Genomic DNA, 19,343 nt, shown 5'->3' with positions numbered 1-19,343 from the left:
GAGCTAGAGGGGTGGGTCGGAAAATCAGACCCACAACTGGGGTCTAGGGAGGGTGGGGTGTGCGTAGACTTTACCTACCTTGTGTGAGGTAGAGAGGTTATTTCCGATTGACTCTCGGTTTAAGAAAAGTGTTTTCAAAAATACATTTGAAAAAAAATAAAGAGTATATATATAACAAAAATACTGAAGAAAAGAAAGGTATTGACAGCATAAAACAATTAAGATAACCAAAATTAAAGGAATAAGGAAAAATTACATGATACAACAAACATATACACTGTTTTTGCTCGTCTCTCCGAGTTTCTACTACTAAGTAGCACTTCTGCTATTCAATCATAGAATCGATTCCGATCAAATTGAAAAAAGTTAGCCCTATATATGTTATTAGTAAAGTGCTAACGCCCTATCTATAGTAAGGGGGCCTTTCTTGCTCGTTAGCGCTGTTTTTTTATTGCAGCTAGGGCACCCCTTTTCTTTCTCAAAGTAAATTTTCTCGCTTGTTAGTCAAGCTTTGAAGTCCCTACTTTATTTAGATTTATGGGATATTTGAAGAAGTTTTGAACTGAAATAAGAGAGCAACAAGTTCTCGTAGCTTAGTTGGTTGGAGCACCCGCTTAGTGAACGGAGCTCTTGAGTTCGACTCTTACAAGAGCATTCAATTTTTTTACATTTCTCTATTTTGCCTTGGTTGTATTCGTTGCGCGAATGAATACAATCGATACATGTTGAAGGTCTATTTTTTTTTAATGTATATATTGTAGACGATGAACCCTTGAGTTGAGTATTTAGGTGATTCATCGCAGTTGGTAGGTATACTAATTTCACATTGGTTTTTAACATATTACAATAGTTTTTTTGTCATTCGAACTTACCTGTAAAGTCCAATATAATGTCATTTTGGACAGTACTAGAATTAGTAGAATGTATAAATATATAAATATTAAGCCTTGTTTTTATGAGTTCAAGTTGAAAAAGTAGGTGCATCGACACCATCTACCAAAACATACATTGGCCCCTTGTATGTAAAGACAAAATTAGTTCAACAATCGAAATCTCAAATTTAAAGTGAAGAAATGGTTTACATAAAAGGAAATCTCAGCAAAAAAGTAAAAAATGCATAAATCAATTAAGCTTTTAATTGCTTTGCTTATACTTATATATGAAATTAATAATACTTACATTTTTCATTTTTGGGAAAAAATATGTACATACATTTATCAAGCAAAGAAGGAAGCCTAAAAGTAGAGGAGAATATTTTTCTTTATTTTCCCTCTAAATGTTGAACATCATTTAAGTATTGAACAAATCATGTATTTATATATGGAAATTGAAGCTCCTTATATGCAATACTTTTCCTTTTTGAATGAATATTGGAATTTATTAATTATTGAGATTGTAGCCTTACAACACATACACATATATATATGTGGCACACAATAATTTGAACATTGTGAATATAACTTTCATGCATATAATAAACTCATAAATATATCACAACCTAAGTAGAATTGTTTAAAAAATAAAATAAAGTATTTTTCACTGGCATCAATGTCGCATGAGCTTGACCGACCCAAAGAGCACGACCAAGTCTAAGACGAGCACAACCGTCGTAACCTAAGGAGACTTTTTTGATGATTTTCTAGGCACATCTCTATTCCTCCTGCACTCTTTTGGCATAGTTGCAAACCTCTTTTTATCAGTGCAATAGTTATAAATAGTGTATTTATCCCTTACTCTACGTAAAAGTCTCCATTGTTGTTTATCCAAATCTTGAAATTCTTTTTGATCCCACCATTCCTTGCCCTGATTTGAACAATATTTTGCATTTACAGAGGCTTCACATCCATCTATGTGAAATCCTTTGTAAGATGCAACAAAAGGTGCATTTGACCAATCTATTTTTTCAAGTCCACCTCTTGTTGCCCAATCATCTGCTTCCCATAGACTTGAGTATATCTTCATTGGTTGGTCAAATGGAAATTTGACTCCTAAATCTTTGCTGTTCTTGAACGTTCTGATTGGGTACTCATCTACAAAAAACCTGCATATATGCATATAGTGGTTAATTCAAGTAAAAGGGTAGTCCGATGCATGAAGTATCTCGTGTTCATGCAGGGTTCGGAGAAGGGCCGCACCCCAAGGGGCATAATGTAGGTAGTCTACACTGATTTCACGACTTGAACTCGTGACCCATAGATCACACGAAAACAACTTTATAGTTGGTCCAAGGCTCCTCTTTCACAATGTTTAATTTCAAGTCTCAATAAATATTGCATGCCCTTAATTAGTTTATCATAAAATATTACAAGTAGAGGTGTCAAACAAACGGATTGGGGACGAGTCAAATTGATAAACATGTCATGATGTAACTCGTCCAAAATAACATTTTAATTGATTTGACATGTCTATTTGACCCGAAAATATTTTATGAGTAACCAATTAAAAGTTTAGTAATTTTAAAATGACAAAAATTAGTTTATAGATGGCTAATGAGAGGGTTGGGTTAAACTTGGACTTATCGAAATGGGTCAAATTAATAAAGGGGTCACAATGCAGCACGTCCAAAGTTTGTTCCAGTCAAAACGGGGTAGGTGCAAAAGCAATCATTATTAGGGATGTTATTTAAAAATTGACCAGTATTTATTTTATTCTGAATTTTTTTAAAAAACAATCGTAGCTTCAGGACATTTTTATCTCAAAAAATTGAATAATTATTAAACATCAGCATTTTGAGTAGCCACCTGATGTCATTTCTACGTCAAAATGACGTTTTAGCTGATTTGACATGCTTGCTTGGCATTCCTGTCATATTTAATTGATTTTCTGGCCGCAAAAGTTCAATAATTTTAAAATGAGAAAAATCAGTTTAATGATCTTTATAGAAAAAATTATAAATTTGATGATCATTTGAGAAATTAATTCTAGAATTAAGTATTATAGTAGGGAAGGAAATGAGAAGGTAACATTAGATCAGATTGTGGTAGGATGAATAACGTTAACTAGAGGTCTCGGGTTCAGAAAATGAATAAAAGACCGCAATAGAAACATGAAATAAAGTTGCTTACACAATCTGGTGGAGATTCCACAAAACAGAATAGGTGTGGTAATCTTTGGTTGGATCAAACCATAAATAAATCCTCTGCTCTTTGTCACCTTTCCCTCCTGTGTATACATTTGTCTGTACAACATATGGCTCTCCTGTTTTGTTCCCCAAAAACTCAAAATCTATTTCATCATGCTCATTATTTTGTGAAGACAACTGCAATAAAGGTAAATATAGGGTAAATACTTATCCGTATCGGGTTTTTACACCCGACCAATCATTTTGTTAACTAAAAGTTAAGAATACATATCAACAAATCATGGTTAATCGATAAATTTGTGCATGACATATGACTTACATTCATTGTTTGGGTGTAAACACCCGATGCATGTAAGTTTTTACCGTAAATATAATTCCAAGGACAAACAAAAACTAATAAATAAGTGAGAAACACAAGATTTTGTATAAGTGGCGTCAACTTATTATTTTGTACAAGGGGCGTCAGCTTATTATCACAACTTAACTTGTATATGAGATTGAGTCGGGATCTGTAGAAGTTTTTACGACTTTACTTTTTGTTGCAAATTAATATTTACTTTATATTATTGTCAAGCGATATCGATATATATAATAATCTACACAGACCCCACCTATCAGACCACTAGGTTTGTTGTTGATAATACTATATTAATAATTTAATATACTTTATGCTAAGACTTACATAGAAAGCAGTCACAGTGCCTGCAGAATCACCAGCAACCATCTTTATGTGCATAGCAAAGTGCCCAAATAGGTAAGATCCTTTTGATTGGAAGCCAGTTCCTATGTCCCAAAACAAAACCAAAATCAGAAATTTTGACTTTTTATACTTTCACCATAACATCAATATCAAAAAGAAAAGAAAGAAAACTATAACATTATACTACAGACAACATGGAGCAGATCAGCAGAATGTAGAGCTAGTACTTGGAAAAAATATTTCCATGAAAAATTAATGTGTTCCGATGTTTGGTTGGTTGAATATCTACAACAACAACAACAACCCAGTGAAATCTCACTAGTGGAGTCTGGAGAGGGTAGTGTATACGCAGACCTTATCTCTATCCCGAAGAGGTAGAGAGGCTATTTCTGAAATACCCTCGGTTCAAGAGAACAAAAAGACAAAAGGAGACAATATCAGTATCATCACAGAAATCATAGGAAAAATATAAACAACATGAAATCCAGGAGAAAGATGCAAAACAAAAGCGATAGCTAGTAAATAGGTCCGATTGAATATCTATTTTAAGTAATATACATTAAGTAAAAGTTAATAATAGTATTAGCAAATCGGAGAGGGTTTAAATGAAAATTTTGAGTACTAAAGATTAACAATAATGTCTAACCGTAGAGCTAGCGGAAAGTCACTTTTTTCCCGTAAGAAAGCAAAGTCATTTATCCCTTTACTTTGGAAAATATTTCCGTTATAAAAACGATAAATATTTTCCTGAAAAATGACTTATGTTATATCAAATGCACTAAAAAGGGTAGCTCGGTGCACAAGGCATCCCGTAGGGTTCGAGAAAGAGCCGCATTCAAAAGGTGTGACGGGACGGGGACAACCTACACTATGCTTCCACAGCTCGAAAGCTAATACACTAAGAAATGAGTAATATTTTACCAGTGCGGTTGTCAAGGAAGAGCTGGATCTCACTGCCACCATTAAAGTATTTGACATGATCAGGAGCCCAGCTATTCTCATAGTTTCTTCCAAATGGTACATCCATTGGCTTCTTTGGTGCAGCAGCCATTGCTCCTACGACAAATAACGCACAAAACAACAACATATTCATCCATTTGAACCCCATAATGTTTCTACTCTAATTTGCTCTGCACTTTTTTACAGCACAGAAGCAATGATGAATAGAATCCCGATACCCTTATTCAGTCGCTAAGAGACTAATTAGGAGATTTCTTTGTTTTGGGATGAGAAAAATGTACTAGTCCTAGGGTGTTATATATAGATCCCTTAACGTGTAAAGGACTGCAACTTTGACAGTGTCGAAGCTGAATGCTGAATAGAATTAAATGAGGAATTGATTAATGTAATATCCTATGCACATTCGTATCTCGAAAGTCTCTCGAGAGAGGGGGAAAGGTCAATGACTAGCATCAGACGCACGTGCACATGCATGTAACTAGCAACTATTTGGTACGAGATTTTGCGAATTTAAAATTTATACGTTCAGAATTAAAGTCATTTTAAGTCGTTGAGTTGACAAATTACTAATGTAAAAGTTTAGACCAAAGTCGATGGCGGACCTAGAGGCTAAGATGTGAGTTCTCATGAACCTAGTAACTTTTGCTAAGATTTTGTATTTGTATTAATAAATTCATTACCGTGAACCTAATTATTAACTTGAAGTTATTGTAAGAATTCATAAACTTTAAATCTTGAATTCTTATCTGACCAAAATTACTTGGTTCGATCAAAACTGTAAGCTATACTCTAGTGCCGCCCTCTCAATTGTACAAAACTTTTACATTATAAGTGTACTTTAATATGTTGTGGCACGTAATTTACCTTGGTTTTCATGTCTCTAATGTTACTTTTGATAATGTTTAAATGTAATTCTTTTTTGATGAGCTGATAATATAAAAGTTCTTTTAGTACACCGTTAATGAATACTACAACTGAATGAATTGATAGAAGAGTAGGGCACATGGCATTAACTTTGACATTAGCAGTGACCTCGTTTGACCGGATCCGACTCCAACTACTGTCCAAAATGCTCACCAATTTCACTTTCTTTTTGTTTTTGCACAATTACCACCACATTATGATAGGTGAACGTAGTCCATATATTGACGAGGTTGGATGTATTTATTTATTTAAATTATGTATATACTTGAAAAATATTGCATATACATAATATTCAAAATAATATAAGTTCGCAACCATTGTCACGAAAAAATATAACTGCAGTGGGTTTTTTTTAATATCAGTCGCGTTCGGGTTAGTTTATGTGAATCTCGACTAATTTCATACTCCCTCCAACACAAAAAATTGTTTGGATGGAAAGAAATTACTTATGACCCATTTGTCCATACATATATTTTTTTTTTCCGAAACTCATCTTCAAAATATTGTTTGGTTATACATTTTATTGAATATTTGAAGATAAATTTAAAATAATTTTAAAGATGAATTTTTCTCTTTTTCAAGTAAATAATATTTTTTTCTTGCAAAACTGTATAATTTTTCAAGTGAAATGAATGGCCAAATATAATTTTAATTTTTAATTTCTTTTTTCAACTTTAACTTTAAAGATTACTTTTTTTCGGATCTCACAATTTTTTATGTTCAAATGTCTACTTGATATATTTTGTCTAACCTAAAACCTGTTATTTTTTCCCACTTCATTGATCATTAAGTCACACATTACTTTGGTACTCGGCACCCTCTAACATAAAATTTATATTTGCCTCTGATTAGGCTAAATTTACCGAGGCATTAGATTAGAATTTAGATGCTCTCTTTTCTTGTTTGTTATGTACGCGAGCCTAATCCTCAAAACATTATAAAATAACAATATCTTCAATCATTTCCTGGTCGCGCCTTTATCTGGTTGCTTCCCTTAATTAGGTTACTTGAGTTATTGTTCTTTCTTTTCTTTGTCAATAATATTGCTAATAATGCCGGTGTCATATAGTGAACCACGGCGATGATGAGGGCGAAGCAAATAGATTAAAAATGCTTATTTTCATGCTTGCATGAAAATATAGCCGAGTCATAAATTAGTTTAATGGATTCAGAAAAATACTAGAATATCACACATGAGATTTGAACCTATGACCTAAAGCAATTTTTGCATTCTCTTCGCCACGACACTCAGAGACGGATATAGGATTTAAACTCTATGAGTTCAACTTTTAAGGTTTTTAGTTTTGAACTCATTATATTTTTTAAGTTATAGGTTCATATCTACTAAATATTATAATTGTAATTAATTTTTACATAAATTTATGCTACGCACTGAAAGTACTAGGTTCAGATGAACCTGATACCAAAGGGCTGAACCTGCCCCTAACTACACTCAACTCTCCTCTTATTTCAAAAGAATTCAGCATTTTATAAATACCAAAAGATTATTTTTGCCCTAATTACAGTATAATTTTCCGATGAACGGACTTCAAATCCCCTTAGCTCTACGTACCTCAGCCCTTGAGGTTCAGTGATGAGAACTGTCACGATCCAAAATCCCAACCTGTCGTGATAGTGCCTATCTCGATACTAGGCAAGCCGATAATATCAATAAACCAAAACTTCTCTTTAAGGTTGAAAATATAATATTTAAATACAATACAAACACTCCCCAAAACCTGGTGTCACTGAGTACATGAACATCTAATATGAATACAAGTCTGAAAAATATAGTCCATAATAGTCTGAGACCAAATACTGTAAACAAAGAGATAGAGAAGGAGAGACAAGGTCTGCGGAACACGGCAGCTACCTCAAAATCTACTGAAAATCAACCGCGTGAAAGGATCAACACCCGCTATGTCCGGGAACACCTGGATCTGCACACGAAGTGCAGGGTGTAGTATGAGTACAACCAACTCAGCAAGTAACAATAATAAATAAGGAACTGAAGATAGTAACGAGCTACACAGTTATGGTTCATTTCCAGTAATTCTAGCAAAGAATAGACATGCTATCAAATCTGACAGTTTAATGTCAAATCAATTTTTTATACAGTTCCTGTTCATGTAATCCGTATATCAACAATCTTTTAGAGATTTCACAACAAGGACAGATAGCAACTAAGTGCAACAACAAATGGAAATCAAGTACAGCCTCTTAGGACAACAATCACTCACTGGGCTCCCACCCCTCATCACTCACACTCAATGGGTACATGCGCTCACTAGGGGTGTACAGACTCCAGAGGGGGTCCTACAGCCCAAGCGCTATAATCTGCATGGACAACTCACGTGCTGCACGGACAACTCACGTGCCATAATATAAATATCTGGATCCGCACGGCCAACTCACATACTGCACGGCCAACTCACGTGCAATAGTATAATATAAGGATCCGCACGGCCAACTCACGTGCTGTACAACATAGTATAATATAAGGATCCGCATGGCCAACTCACGTGCTATAGTATAATATAAGGATTCGCACGACCAACTCACGTGCTGCACGGCCAACTCACGTGTTGCACGGCTAACTCACGTGCTATAGTATAATATAAGGATCCGCACTGCCAACTCACGTGCTATAGTATAATATAAGGATTTGCACGACCAACTCACGTGCTGCACGGACAAATCACGTACTATAGTATCAATATCTCACAATCAGGCCCTCGGCCTCACTCAGTCATAAATCTCTCCAGTCTCTCGGGCTCTCAATAATCATGAAATCAGCCCAAACAACAATGATATGATGTATCAATAATAATAATAATAGAGACTAAGATAAAATGTGCAAGTAAAAACTGAGACTGAGTACATATAGCATTTAGCAGCAATTCAACAAGTACACGACCTTTGTTGGTCCCAACAGTACTATCACATAGCCTAAACATGATTTCTAACATGATTTACAGTCAAATTTTATCAACACATAGAGAGCATATAGCTAACAACAAATTATTCAACTTTACAGTTTCCCGGGACGGACCAAGTCACAATCCTCTCGGTGCACGCTCACACGCCCGTCACCTAGCATGTGCGTCACCTCCAAAATAATCGCATGATACCGAAATCCGGGGTTTCGTACCCTCAGGACCAGATTTAAAATTGTTACTTACATCAAGCCTTGAAATTCTTATTATGCAATGTCCTTTCCTCGTGAATTAGTCTCTAAACGCCTCGAATCTGGCCATAAATAGTTCGTTTCAGTCAATAAAATTCATTGGAATTAATTCCATAAGAAAATAATAATTTTTCATAAAAATCCGAAAATTAGCTCAAAAATCGCCTATGGGGCCCACATCTCGGAACTCGACAAAAGTTATAAAATCCGGAAGCCCATTCAACCACGAGTCTAACCATACTAATTTTATCAAAATCTGACTCCAACTCGACCCTCAAATCTTCAATTTAAACTAAGAGGGTTTTCAAACTTTTCCAACTTAATTCGCCAATTAAATGATAAAAACAACCATGGATTCGGGTAACTTAACCAATATTGAGTTAAGAACACTTACCCCATTGTTTTCTCTGAAAATCAACCAAAAATCGCCTCAAATCGAGCTCCAAATCGTCAAAAACTGAAAATGGGAAACTCACTACCCAGGCTTTTCTTCTCCAAATTCCTCCTTCGCGAACGCGACATCACCCTCGCGTTCGCGAAGCACAAAATGCCTCTGCCTCAGTGCCTTCTACGCGAACGCGTTCAACCCATCGCGAACGCGATGCTTTGTTCCCCCTTACTACACGAACGCGACACCTCCTACGCGAACGCGTAGACCAATTGCCTGGGGTCCTCAGTTGCTTCCTCTCTTTTTCGCGAACGCCTAACACTTCTCGCATTCGCGATGCACACCCAGTCCACCCTTCGCGAATGCGTTCTTCTCTTCGCGAACGCGAAGAGAAAATATTACCAGCCTCTCAGTTTCTCTTCGCGAACACGAGGCTCCACTCACGAACGCGATGAAGGAAACCAGATGGTGCATCAGAAAAATTCCAGCAGAGTTCCAAGTCCATAATCTAACCCGTTAACCATCCGAAACTCACCCGAGCCCCTCGGGACCTCAACCAAATATATCAACAAGTCCTAAAATATTATACGAACTTAGTCGAACCCTCAAATCACCTAAAACAACGCTAAAACTATGAATTACACCCCAATTCAAGCCTAATGAACTTTGAAATTTCTAATTTCTACAAACGACTCCAGAACCTATCAAATCACGTCCGATTAACCTCAAATTTTGCACACAAGTCATAAATGACATAACAGAGGTATTTTAATTTTCAGAATCGGATTCCGACCCCGATATCAAAAAGTCAACCCCTCAATCAAACTTCTCAAAAATTAAACTTTCGGCATTTCAAGCCTAATTCCTCTACGGACCTCCAAATAATATTCCGGACACGCTCCTAAGCCCAAAATCACCATACAGAGCTATTGGAATCATCAAAATTCAAATCCAAGGTCTTTTACACATAGGTCCATATTCGGTCCACTTTTCTAACTTAAATTTTCAATTATGAGACTAAGGGATCGTTTGGTAGGATGTATAAGAATAGTACAAAATATAGTGTATTAGTAATATTGGGATTAGTAATGCATGGATTACTAATGCAAGCATTAGTTATGCAGATATTATTTCTTATAAACTGTTTGGTGTGGTGTATTAAAAATTATAATGCATTGCATAATTTTTAAGAAAAATAGTTGTTTACAAAAATGTCCTCCATATTCTCTAGCTTTAAGGGACTGTAAGGACAATTTTATCTTTAACCATACTAATGCATTGCATTAATAGCCTTGGTATTACTAATGTCATGATTTTCTATGCATTACTTATACATAGGCTAATACCAAGCATGATGTATAACTAATGCAAGTATTAGTTATACATATGTTGAAAAAATATACCAAACAAGGTATTAGTAATGCACAAAGCTAATGTTTGCATTATTTTTTCTAATACCTCCTACCAAACGACCTCTAAGTGTCTCATTTCACTCCGAGTTCCATCCGTACCCGAACCAACTAACCCGATAAGTTATAAATCAATTGCAAGACATAAATTGAGCAGTAAATAGGGGAACAGGGTTATAATATTCAAAACGATCGGTCGGGTCGTTACAAAAACATACAAATTGGATCAGCTTTCTATTACTTTCTCCAAACTTCGATGATCCTCCTACAGACAAATCATCGAAGTCAAGAAGAAGTGATAGGCCTGATCTTCCGATATCGCTATCTAATTCCTAAGTTGGGCTCCAAAGTTTAGATTTCTTTCTAAAACTAAAGTACGGGCAAGGCCTTAATTAGTTCTCTCTTTTTTCTTTCTATTCATCAAATTTAAATCCGAAATCCTTCTTGACAAGATTATTTGCCAAAGCAAATTCTTGCTTCAGTTTTCCAAAAAAAGCAAAAGCACAAGGGCAAACGTGCAATAATATGTGGGTATTGGCAACAGATTATAGCACATGACATGTGCCACTGTGCCAAGTCCTGGCAACAGTTGTGTCAACCCAGGGCACATGAATATATATATATATATATATATATATATATATATATAGTATGATCATGCAATTATTATATAATACGTACTTTGCAAGATCGTCAGATCAATTAAAACAACTGGACACAGTTAATTGTCACATTAAGTGCAGAATATCATATATCCATCTGGCTTTAATTTCCCAGTTCATAACTTGGGAATATCCATAAATATAGTTGCCATTTAATGCAGCATTTGGATCTAACCCCATTGGCCTACTCATTGCACAAAAAACAACAGATATCACATTTTAAAAAAATAAAGGCAGCCGGTGCACTAAGCTCCCGCTATGCACGGAATTCGGGGAAGGGTCAGACCACAAGTGTCTATTATACGCAATCTTACTCTGGATTTCTGCAAGAAGCTGTTTCCACGGTTCGAACCCGTGACCTCCTGGTTGGCACCAAATTTACCAGTAACGCCAAGGCTCCCCTTCATAAAACTAACAGATATCACATGAATTCGAATATTGATATTATAGTACTATAGAGCTTTTATCCTAGTTTCATATTAGATGAGATGAGATTGAGACCAGTGTTGTGCAGATTACTTTTATATGCTCTTATGAATGTTACTATAAGAAAGCCTTATGGGAACTACCCTTATTACCATCTTAGATGAAGTCAACTATATGAACTCTCTATATCTATGGGTGAAGTGCACTAGTAACCACTTTTAAGCATATTACTTAAAATATATCTATAATTTATAATGTATTTAAAGATTAGCCAATTCTCTCAAGCTTCAGGACTAAGTATTCTGGATTTTTGAGCTGTTAATTGAAATTCAGGACTTAGTGTCCTAAATTTTTGAGCTACTAATTTGAAATTCAGGACTAAGTGTCCTGAATTTCAAAACTTCTAATTTAAAATTCAAGACAGGAGATTCGAATTTCTGAACACAATTTTGGAACTTTAGGACATGATGTCCTGATGTTTGAGCAAATTGGCTAATCTTTAAATATATTACATGGTGTCATTACATTTACTTTTTTATATTTTGATTCTTTTTTTCATGAAAATCATGGATTTGCCACTAGCATTAGCCTAGGTGCCCATGTTCTAACAAGTTCAATATTCAGAGGATTCATCATAAGTATACTATATTTATACTGGTCGTTAATCTATCTTATCGTTCCTCCTTTACCCGAGCTTGTAACCGGTCTCTACTCTTTCTTTCTTGTCTGAAGACACATGCAGGCCTATGATCGATCGATGTGAACTACTTGATATCTTGACGGAACACTATTAAGACAAATTCTTGCCTTGGCTGCAATCAAAAGGTGGCCTTATTTCAATTTGACGTGAAATAGAATGCATTTCAACAGCATAAGGGAAGAGGGCAATATGTTAGTCGCACATATGATTAACATATAAAAGAGGTATTTTAGTCATGGATTTGTACCTAATTAATAGGTGCGAGCAGTGCAGCTGAACAACCGGGAAGGGAGTCATGTGTCGACTGCAAATCTAATCATATTAATATAATTAGAGATAAGTAATGGATCAAGAAAGATAAAAGATGGATTGAGTTATGGTTAATCACTGACATTTTCATGTGCTCGTGTGAGTTTTGCTTCAACTATGCATTGAATTAGAGATAAAGAATCTTTAACAATTGCAACCGCAAGACAAGAAAATGGCATCAATTAATAATACATTATCTTGTCTTGCAATTAATTAGAAGTTGCATGCCAAAGTCCTAACTTGAAAGAGACTGCATACCACATATTACATATTCTTTTAGAGATATATTGGTTGTCTTTAGAACTTATGCTTGTCTAACTACTTGCAGCATAATTTATGTTGCCAGAAATTACTTAGTGGGCGTTTGGACATAAGAATGGTGAAATTTCGGGAAAAATAATTCAAAGAGAAAATGGTATTTGAATGCGAAAATTTTGAAAAACGGCTTTTTGGAGTTTTTCAAATTTTCAAAAAATTCTGAAATTCAACAAATTTGAAATTTTCATAGTCATGTAACTAGGAGGTTACGGGTTCAAGCCGTGGAAACAGCCTCTGACAGAAATGCAGGGTAAGGCTGCGTACAATAGACCCTTGTGGTCCGGCCCTTCCTCGGACCTCGCGCATAGCGGGAGCTTAGTGTACCGAGCTGCCCTTTTTTAAACACTGATTGCAAAAAAACAAAACAAAATCGAAAAAAAGTGAATTTTTTTTATGGCCAGACGGGCCCCTAAAATGTGGTCCTTGACTAAAGGAACCAAACAATCAAGAACACGCAGTTACTAGTACCATTTTTGTTTCACTAATCATCGATATTGCCTCGCTACCTGCATAAATGTAGGGGTAACGCATGCTTGCTTACTATCCTCCCCAGACTTTACTTGTAAAACTATAATTGGTATGTTGTTATTATATTATTAATATTCTATTATTATCTTATTTTCCAGATTTATTACTATTGTTGTTTCTTTTATTTACTATTTTGCTGCCAATACCTTTTTACCCTTGTATTTTCAAACCTGTTTTGAAAATAATTTTCTTGAACCGAGTATCTATCGAAAACAATCTCTCTACCTCACACAAGGTAGGGATAACCCACCCTTCCCAGACCCTTGTTGTTGTTTCACCCATAACCGCTTGTACATAAGAACAACACGAACTATGTTGTAAAGACCACAATCTATGATCGTACCTGAGTAATGGAGAAGAAAGACTTTGCCAAGACTGCTTCCAACTTTGCGTTGAATCCTTTCGGGGGGGGGGGGGGGGAGAGAGAGAGAGCGGCGCGCGCAGGGAGGGGAGGAGTACTTTCTTTTCTTCTTGTGCTTGTTGGAGATAACTGGTGTGCAGGAAGATACGAAAAAGCAAAAAAAAAAAAAAGCAAATAAAACCGGTGGGTTGGTTGAAATCATTTATTTTTTGATTTTGCACCGGGTGTCCGAGTCTCTTTGAGCCCCGGCAAATCCCGGGGGTGCACAGGCCCTCGGCAAGGAGTTTCCCGCAAGTGCACCACGGTTAATTCAGGTTTTACCTGAGTCCGATGGCCCTCAGAAATTATTTGCACCCAGTAGGTTTCGAACTTGAGACCTTGAAAGGGAACAAACCCCAAGGCTCAAGTCAATTGCCACCAGACCAACCCCTGAGGGTTTGGTTGAAACCATTTATCTATTAAGCTTTAATTAGAAAATCTGTTTCCAAGGTCAGTCATATTGTTTCTTTTGGTTGCAAATATTGAATTTGCCTACGCACAAACATCAAATTTCTTGACCATAACACAGGAAAGGTGGCTATAAGATTTAACGAAATTGGCTGAAACATCAGCCATCATAAAACAGAGCATTTTTTGTCCTCTAGATACGAAGCAAAAAGATTGTCAACTTCTTTCTGTGGAAGAAACGTTATGGTCTCATCCCAATTCATTTTCTTTCTTTTACATTAACTGCAAAGGTACCACGGCCTTCATCAGCCGGCTCGATACATCCCTCCCTTTCAACCACCATCAAGGGGAAATTAAAGAGGGAAAGAAGGAATGAGAAACCTACAGATGATATTACCGTTTCTTTGAGCCTTTTCCTTTTTTCCTTTCAGACAATCTATTGTTATCATTATCCTCCGAAGGAACTGTCTCAGCGACTGAGATATCCTTGGAGTACTTTTTCACCCTCAAAGATATGAGGATACTCGCTAAGATCCCAAGAAGAGGAAAGATGTATGACCGTAAATTGGATGCCTTAGATCCAGAGCCAGAGGATACAGCAGCACCGGCAAGACTGCCAATAGATGTATTCTGCAAGATCATGGGAAGGCAGCCAATTGCTGTTGGAAGCAGGAAATCCAAGCAGAACCTAACTTTGGTGGCTGCCAAAGCATAGTTGATGACATAAGAAGGTATAGGTGAGAAACGGGCAAGAAGAACAAACTTCCATCCATCTCGTTCAACACCCCGTGAGAGTATATGAAAGTATTTGTTATTTTGCGCCCACCCAATAGCAGAGCTGGAACTCCGAAACACGAACCTGGTGAAAGTACAATATCAGAATTGCAATGGCAAAAATCCAGAGAGGAAGAGAGGTATCTACATCATTTAATAAAGTAACATTCACAAACCAAAGCAAAGGCTGCTTTGGCTGAACAGCTTAAAAGTACACCTCCTGAGATACAATACACTTATTTCGCTTAAGCAGAAGGACAAGCTTAAAAGAAGGGAAGGGGAACAGAAAGACAATCTCGTCACCTGAATTTCTGAAATACAACCACTATAGTATATTTTCCTTTGTCCATAGAAGTGAAAGATGAAAGAAAATGCTGAGCCTTCCAGTTTAAATTTGTACGTTGTGGTTTCAGTTAATGGAAACAAAGTAGTCAAATCAGAAATAAACTCCTCATACTAATACTACCTCCAACTCCTCCAGATCAGGTTGTTTATCTGCTTAAGAACAAATTAAGCTGTTAATGAGCTGATCGCACTTCTTGGTTTACCCAAAAAACAAAATGATCGCACTTAAAACACCCCTCCCCACCTTTTTTTCTACAAGTTAAAAAACATCTTTTTTGATTAGTAACTTAGTCTTTTCTTAACACAAACAGCCAGGCACTTAGTAAGGTCCCCCTTCTAAATTTTTATTTGCTTTGTCTCATTGTATACATCCTCACACGAATGTAGTTCATTTTCCTTCAGCAACATTTCAGCCTTCTTCACTTTCTTATTTCATGGTCTAATCTAGCATGCTAATTAGAAGAATCTAGAGGATCACCCTTTAGAGACCTATAAAATAAACTTTTCACCAATTATAATAGCACTTTATGCAGACCTCTACCTTGTCACTGTGGCTCATCCTTGTATACTGTGAGATATCTGAAACCCAGAAAGTTTAAAGCAACACATGGTCAAGCTACAGATCTGCCACTGCCACCAAATGAACTAGCTGAATATTTCTGACGGCAAAATACTATAAAGGCTTAATCCTATAGGAAATATTGACATTTAAGTCCTTGAATATTCTTTTATGATCACTTAAGCACTTGAATTCATTTAAACTCGAGATGTTATTCTAGAAAAGATTCATTTAAACTTTCATCTCAAAAAAATGATTCATTTAAACTCAAGATCATTAGATAGAGTGTAATATGTACTTTTCCCCGGGTTAAAGGAAAGAAGAAGAAGGAAATGGAAACAAAAGGAAAAGATGATGATGGAACAAAACCTCGTAACTTACTTACAGCCTTGGAAATCCAGCATTATACACTCTATGGCCATCATTTCTTACCCAAATTTTATTTTTCTTTTTTCTTTTCCAGGTATATGTTAATGTTCATTTCCCCGGTTTTTGGATTTCATTTCTTTAAGTAAATAAGAGTTGGATCAAACGCCTCGTCTCAGAGCCCTTCCGCAGATGGCCATTTAAGCGTACAAAGTGTTAGGAAAGAATGGATGTTGCTTAGTCGCTGCTCACTACGGAGCTCGCCGCTGAAGCACATTTTCTTTTATTCTTGTTTTTGCATAATCTTTTTTTTATTTTTTTATAAGGTAATAAATTGCATAATCTTGTTATCTTCCTTTTTGGGGCTCTATTTTTTGTTTTCCCCTCTCCTCTCACTAATCTTTCTTTTCTTGCTCTCTTACTTCTTTTTCTCTTTTTCTAGCCCCCACCCTCTCTTCTTTTATTCCCTTATACCTCCTTTCCTCATCAAAAGCTACCTATTTACCCTAAGTTCTAGCAATCTCGAATGGAAATACCAAATAAAGTCTCCAAAATAGTCCACATGAAAATTCAAAAGATTAAACAATCAAATAACCACTTGAGGACTATATGCTATTCTCCTAAAAGTTCTTTTTACCTTCAAGCAGCTTTCTCTCAAATTCTTCCTTTTTGATGAATTTACTTTTCTAAAGAGTGAAAATAATTGATATCATGACTCTGCTTTTAGTATTGGGTATATCCTTTAGGCTGCAACTTTAAACAATACCTTCAATAATTGGGAATTCCAATAAAAAGCGTTCTTCGATAAATCAGAATTCGAATATTCCATGGTTCAAACAAGAAAAAAATTCTACAATAACAACTAACATATGTTATAATGACAGTACTGCCTTTCCTTCAAAAAAAATGCTAAGACTTTTTTCGATTTTGTTTTCAAACAGCATAAATCAATTAAGCTTGATACTTGCGTTGAGGTAGGCTGCAACATCACACCTCTTTGGGGTGCTTCCCTCCCGCACCCTGCGTGAACGCGGGATGCTTTGTGTATTGGACTGCCTATAATCAATTAACAAGGACCAAGAGCGGAGCTATAAGGCAACTTACAGGTTCAGCCGAACCCGGTAGTTTGTCCTAAACCCTATATTTGTGTTATTAATTCACTAAATATGTACAAATAGCACTTGAGGTCGTTGTAAAATTAAGAACCCATAAATTTCAAATTTCAGATCCGGCTCTGACAAGGACATGCAACTACATATAATCTCCCTCATAGGTTTCACTTACCTCCCAGATGAGAATACATTTGACGCACTAGACTAGCACAGACTGTCTCAAAAAGGAGCCAAGACTCTAAAAGAGAAGATTACAAGTATATAAAGAGACTCTGTAACATTTCATATCCTTGGGCAAACAAGAAGATAATTTTAAACTAAAAATTCACATTCAACCATTTCTAAACAACTTTATGATGTACCCCCTTTTAACAATTCCTAACTTTATCTCCTCATTTTGACTCACGAGAAGAACATGATATAATTTATTGTAGACAAAGCATACAATTTGGCAGTCAAATGAAATTGGGAAACCCAGATAGGCTTGATGATTCAAAAAACAAGCTCATGAGAGTGTTGTCTCTTAAATCAATCAACCACCCGAATCACGAATCACCTACCATTTCTCGTAGACAAAATACACAATTCAACTATCAAAAGATATTCCAAACCCAAAACCTTTATGAATTTAGCAAACAAATTCACGAGTATCTACTCTCGTTTTTCCTCATTTTTAATGACAATGGTATCAAGGCCAGCTTGCGCGTGCCTTAACTATTCCACCTGATACCTCCCACCGACACAGGTACCGAATAACTCTGATCTATCCACCAAGGCTTAGGCAGATGGGAAGAAATCACCTAGTATTCTTTGCCTCTGCTGCGATTTCTCTTAAATCAATCAGTTACTACACCTCAATCCGAATCAGTTAGCTCCGCTATATTAACCCTCTAACCCATTTTCGTTCCCAAACCAAAAAATCTTCTTAAGGCAAATTAAGGATTATGTAAATTTCACACCTATCCCTACACAGATAACTAATTTACAATATAATACTATTTGTTTCAAGCTGAAAAATAAAACACATAGGCCAACGAGAGAGAGAGAGAGAGAGAGAGAGAGAGAGAGAGAGAGAGGTACCTGCCGATCCAGAAAGAGAGAGAAGCGCCAAGGATTTTAGCACAAAATACACACAAAACAGCTGGGAAGAATCCAAATAGAAGAGAAGCACCAGCTTCAAAGAACACGGCGTAAGGCAAGCACAACGCTAATGTAACTGTATGAAGACCCACATATGCAGGGATCGCCCAATTACCTAATCGATCTGACATTTGCTTCAACCATTGAATTGCAGCTTCTTTTTCGAAACCCAGTTGATTGCTTAATGCCTTTATTATTGCTATTATCGCTACCACCACTGCTATCGTTACCCATTTCCCCTTCCCCATTTTTCACCTTCCTCTTTTATCAATCCTTCTTTCGCTATATATAGTAATAAATTGGCGAATTTGAAAGTGAATTCCGTTGAATGAATCTGCCTCTCTTTTACAATTCTCACTTCTCTCTCCGTTGCAGCCGATCAGTAGTCTTTTCTTCTTGTTTTTTGTCCTGCTCAGTAGGTCGCTTGTACAATCGGCGTCCTTTAAAATATTTTATTATACCTGTTTTAAAATAATTTTAACATGAAAAAAGATGTTTTTATAGCGACACTAATATGATATATTATGACAATGTTTAAGGTACACAAATTTGAAAAGTATTATAGTCTTGTGTTATTACATATTTAAAATTACAAATTTTGAAAATTCTTATTCTCTTTTAAATAAATTTTATATCGTATTAAACT

At 36.0% G+C, this 19,343-nt stretch overlaps 2 protein-coding genes and 1 long non-coding RNA gene across 3 annotated transcripts; all 3 read right to left on the bottom strand.

Annotated features, from left to right (window-relative positions):
* Positions 1 to 1,514: 1,514 nt before the first annotated feature.
* LOC104105743 (xyloglucan endotransglucosylase protein 2-like) lies at positions 1,515 to 5,010 on the bottom strand. Its single transcript, XM_009614131.4, has 4 exons — positions 4,704 to 5,010; positions 3,765 to 3,865; positions 3,066 to 3,259; positions 1,515 to 2,041 (listed from the first exon to the last, which is right to left on the bottom strand). Exons 1-4 carry the CDS (start codon positions 4,888 to 4,890, stop codon positions 1,615 to 1,617), a joined length of 909 nt encoding a protein of 302 aa, XP_009612426.1. The 5' UTR covers positions 4,891 to 5,010; the 3' UTR covers positions 1,515 to 1,614.
* Positions 5,011 to 11,400: 6,390 nt separating this feature from the next.
* On the bottom strand, positions 11,401 to 14,015 carry LOC117279107 (uncharacterized). The gene is made up of 3 exons (XR_004509495.2): positions 13,937 to 14,015; positions 12,686 to 12,750; positions 11,401 to 12,550 (listed from the first exon to the last, which is right to left on the bottom strand). It is a non-coding gene; the product is annotated as an uncharacterized lncRNA (long non-coding RNA).
* A 488-nt stretch (positions 14,016 to 14,503) lies between these two features.
* On the bottom strand, positions 14,504 to 19,170 carry LOC104105741 (uncharacterized). The gene is made up of 2 exons (XM_009614130.4): positions 18,638 to 19,170; positions 14,504 to 15,260 (listed from the first exon to the last, which is right to left on the bottom strand). The coding sequence occupies exons 1-2, from the start codon at positions 18,943 to 18,945 to the stop codon at positions 14,795 to 14,797; spliced, it is 774 nt and encodes a 257-aa protein (XP_009612425.1). The 5' UTR covers positions 18,946 to 19,170; the 3' UTR covers positions 14,504 to 14,794.
* Positions 19,171 to 19,343: the final 173 nt, after the last annotated feature.

The sequence above is a fragment of the Nicotiana tomentosiformis genome, chromosome 4 (genome assembly GCF_000390325.3).
Source record: "Nicotiana tomentosiformis chromosome 4, ASM39032v3, whole genome shotgun sequence".
Lineage (NCBI taxonomy): Eukaryota > Viridiplantae > Streptophyta > Magnoliopsida > Solanales > Solanaceae > Nicotiana > Nicotiana tomentosiformis.
The sequence above is the reverse complement of the archived record's forward strand: the minus strand, read 5'-3'. Positions and strand labels throughout refer to the sequence as shown.

What these genes read in the sequence shown, in the direction of transcription:
- LOC104105743 (XM_009614131.4), bottom strand. Translation starts at nt 4,890, where the DNA reads ATGGGGTTCAAATGGATGAATATGTTGTTGTTTTGTGCGTTATTTGTC. An exon ending in GCACTGTGACTGCTTTCTAT is followed by an intron (nt 3,260 to 3,764) that starts GTAAGTCTTAGC and finishes CCTTTATTGCAG; the next exon opens with TTGTCTTCACAAAATAATGA. An exon ending in TGGAATCTCCACCAGATTGT is followed by an intron (nt 2,042 to 3,065) that starts GTAAGCAACTTT and finishes GCATATATGCAG; the next exon opens with GTTTTTTGTAGATGAGTACC.
- LOC104105741 (XM_009614130.4), bottom strand. Translation starts at nt 18,945, where the DNA reads ATGGGGAAGGGGAAATGGGTAACGATAGCAGTGGTGGTAGCGATAATA. An exon ending in CTCTCTTTCTGGATCGGCAG is followed by an intron (nt 15,261 to 18,637) that starts GTACCTCTCTCT and finishes TACTTTCACCAG; the next exon opens with GTTCGTGTTTCGGAGTTCCA.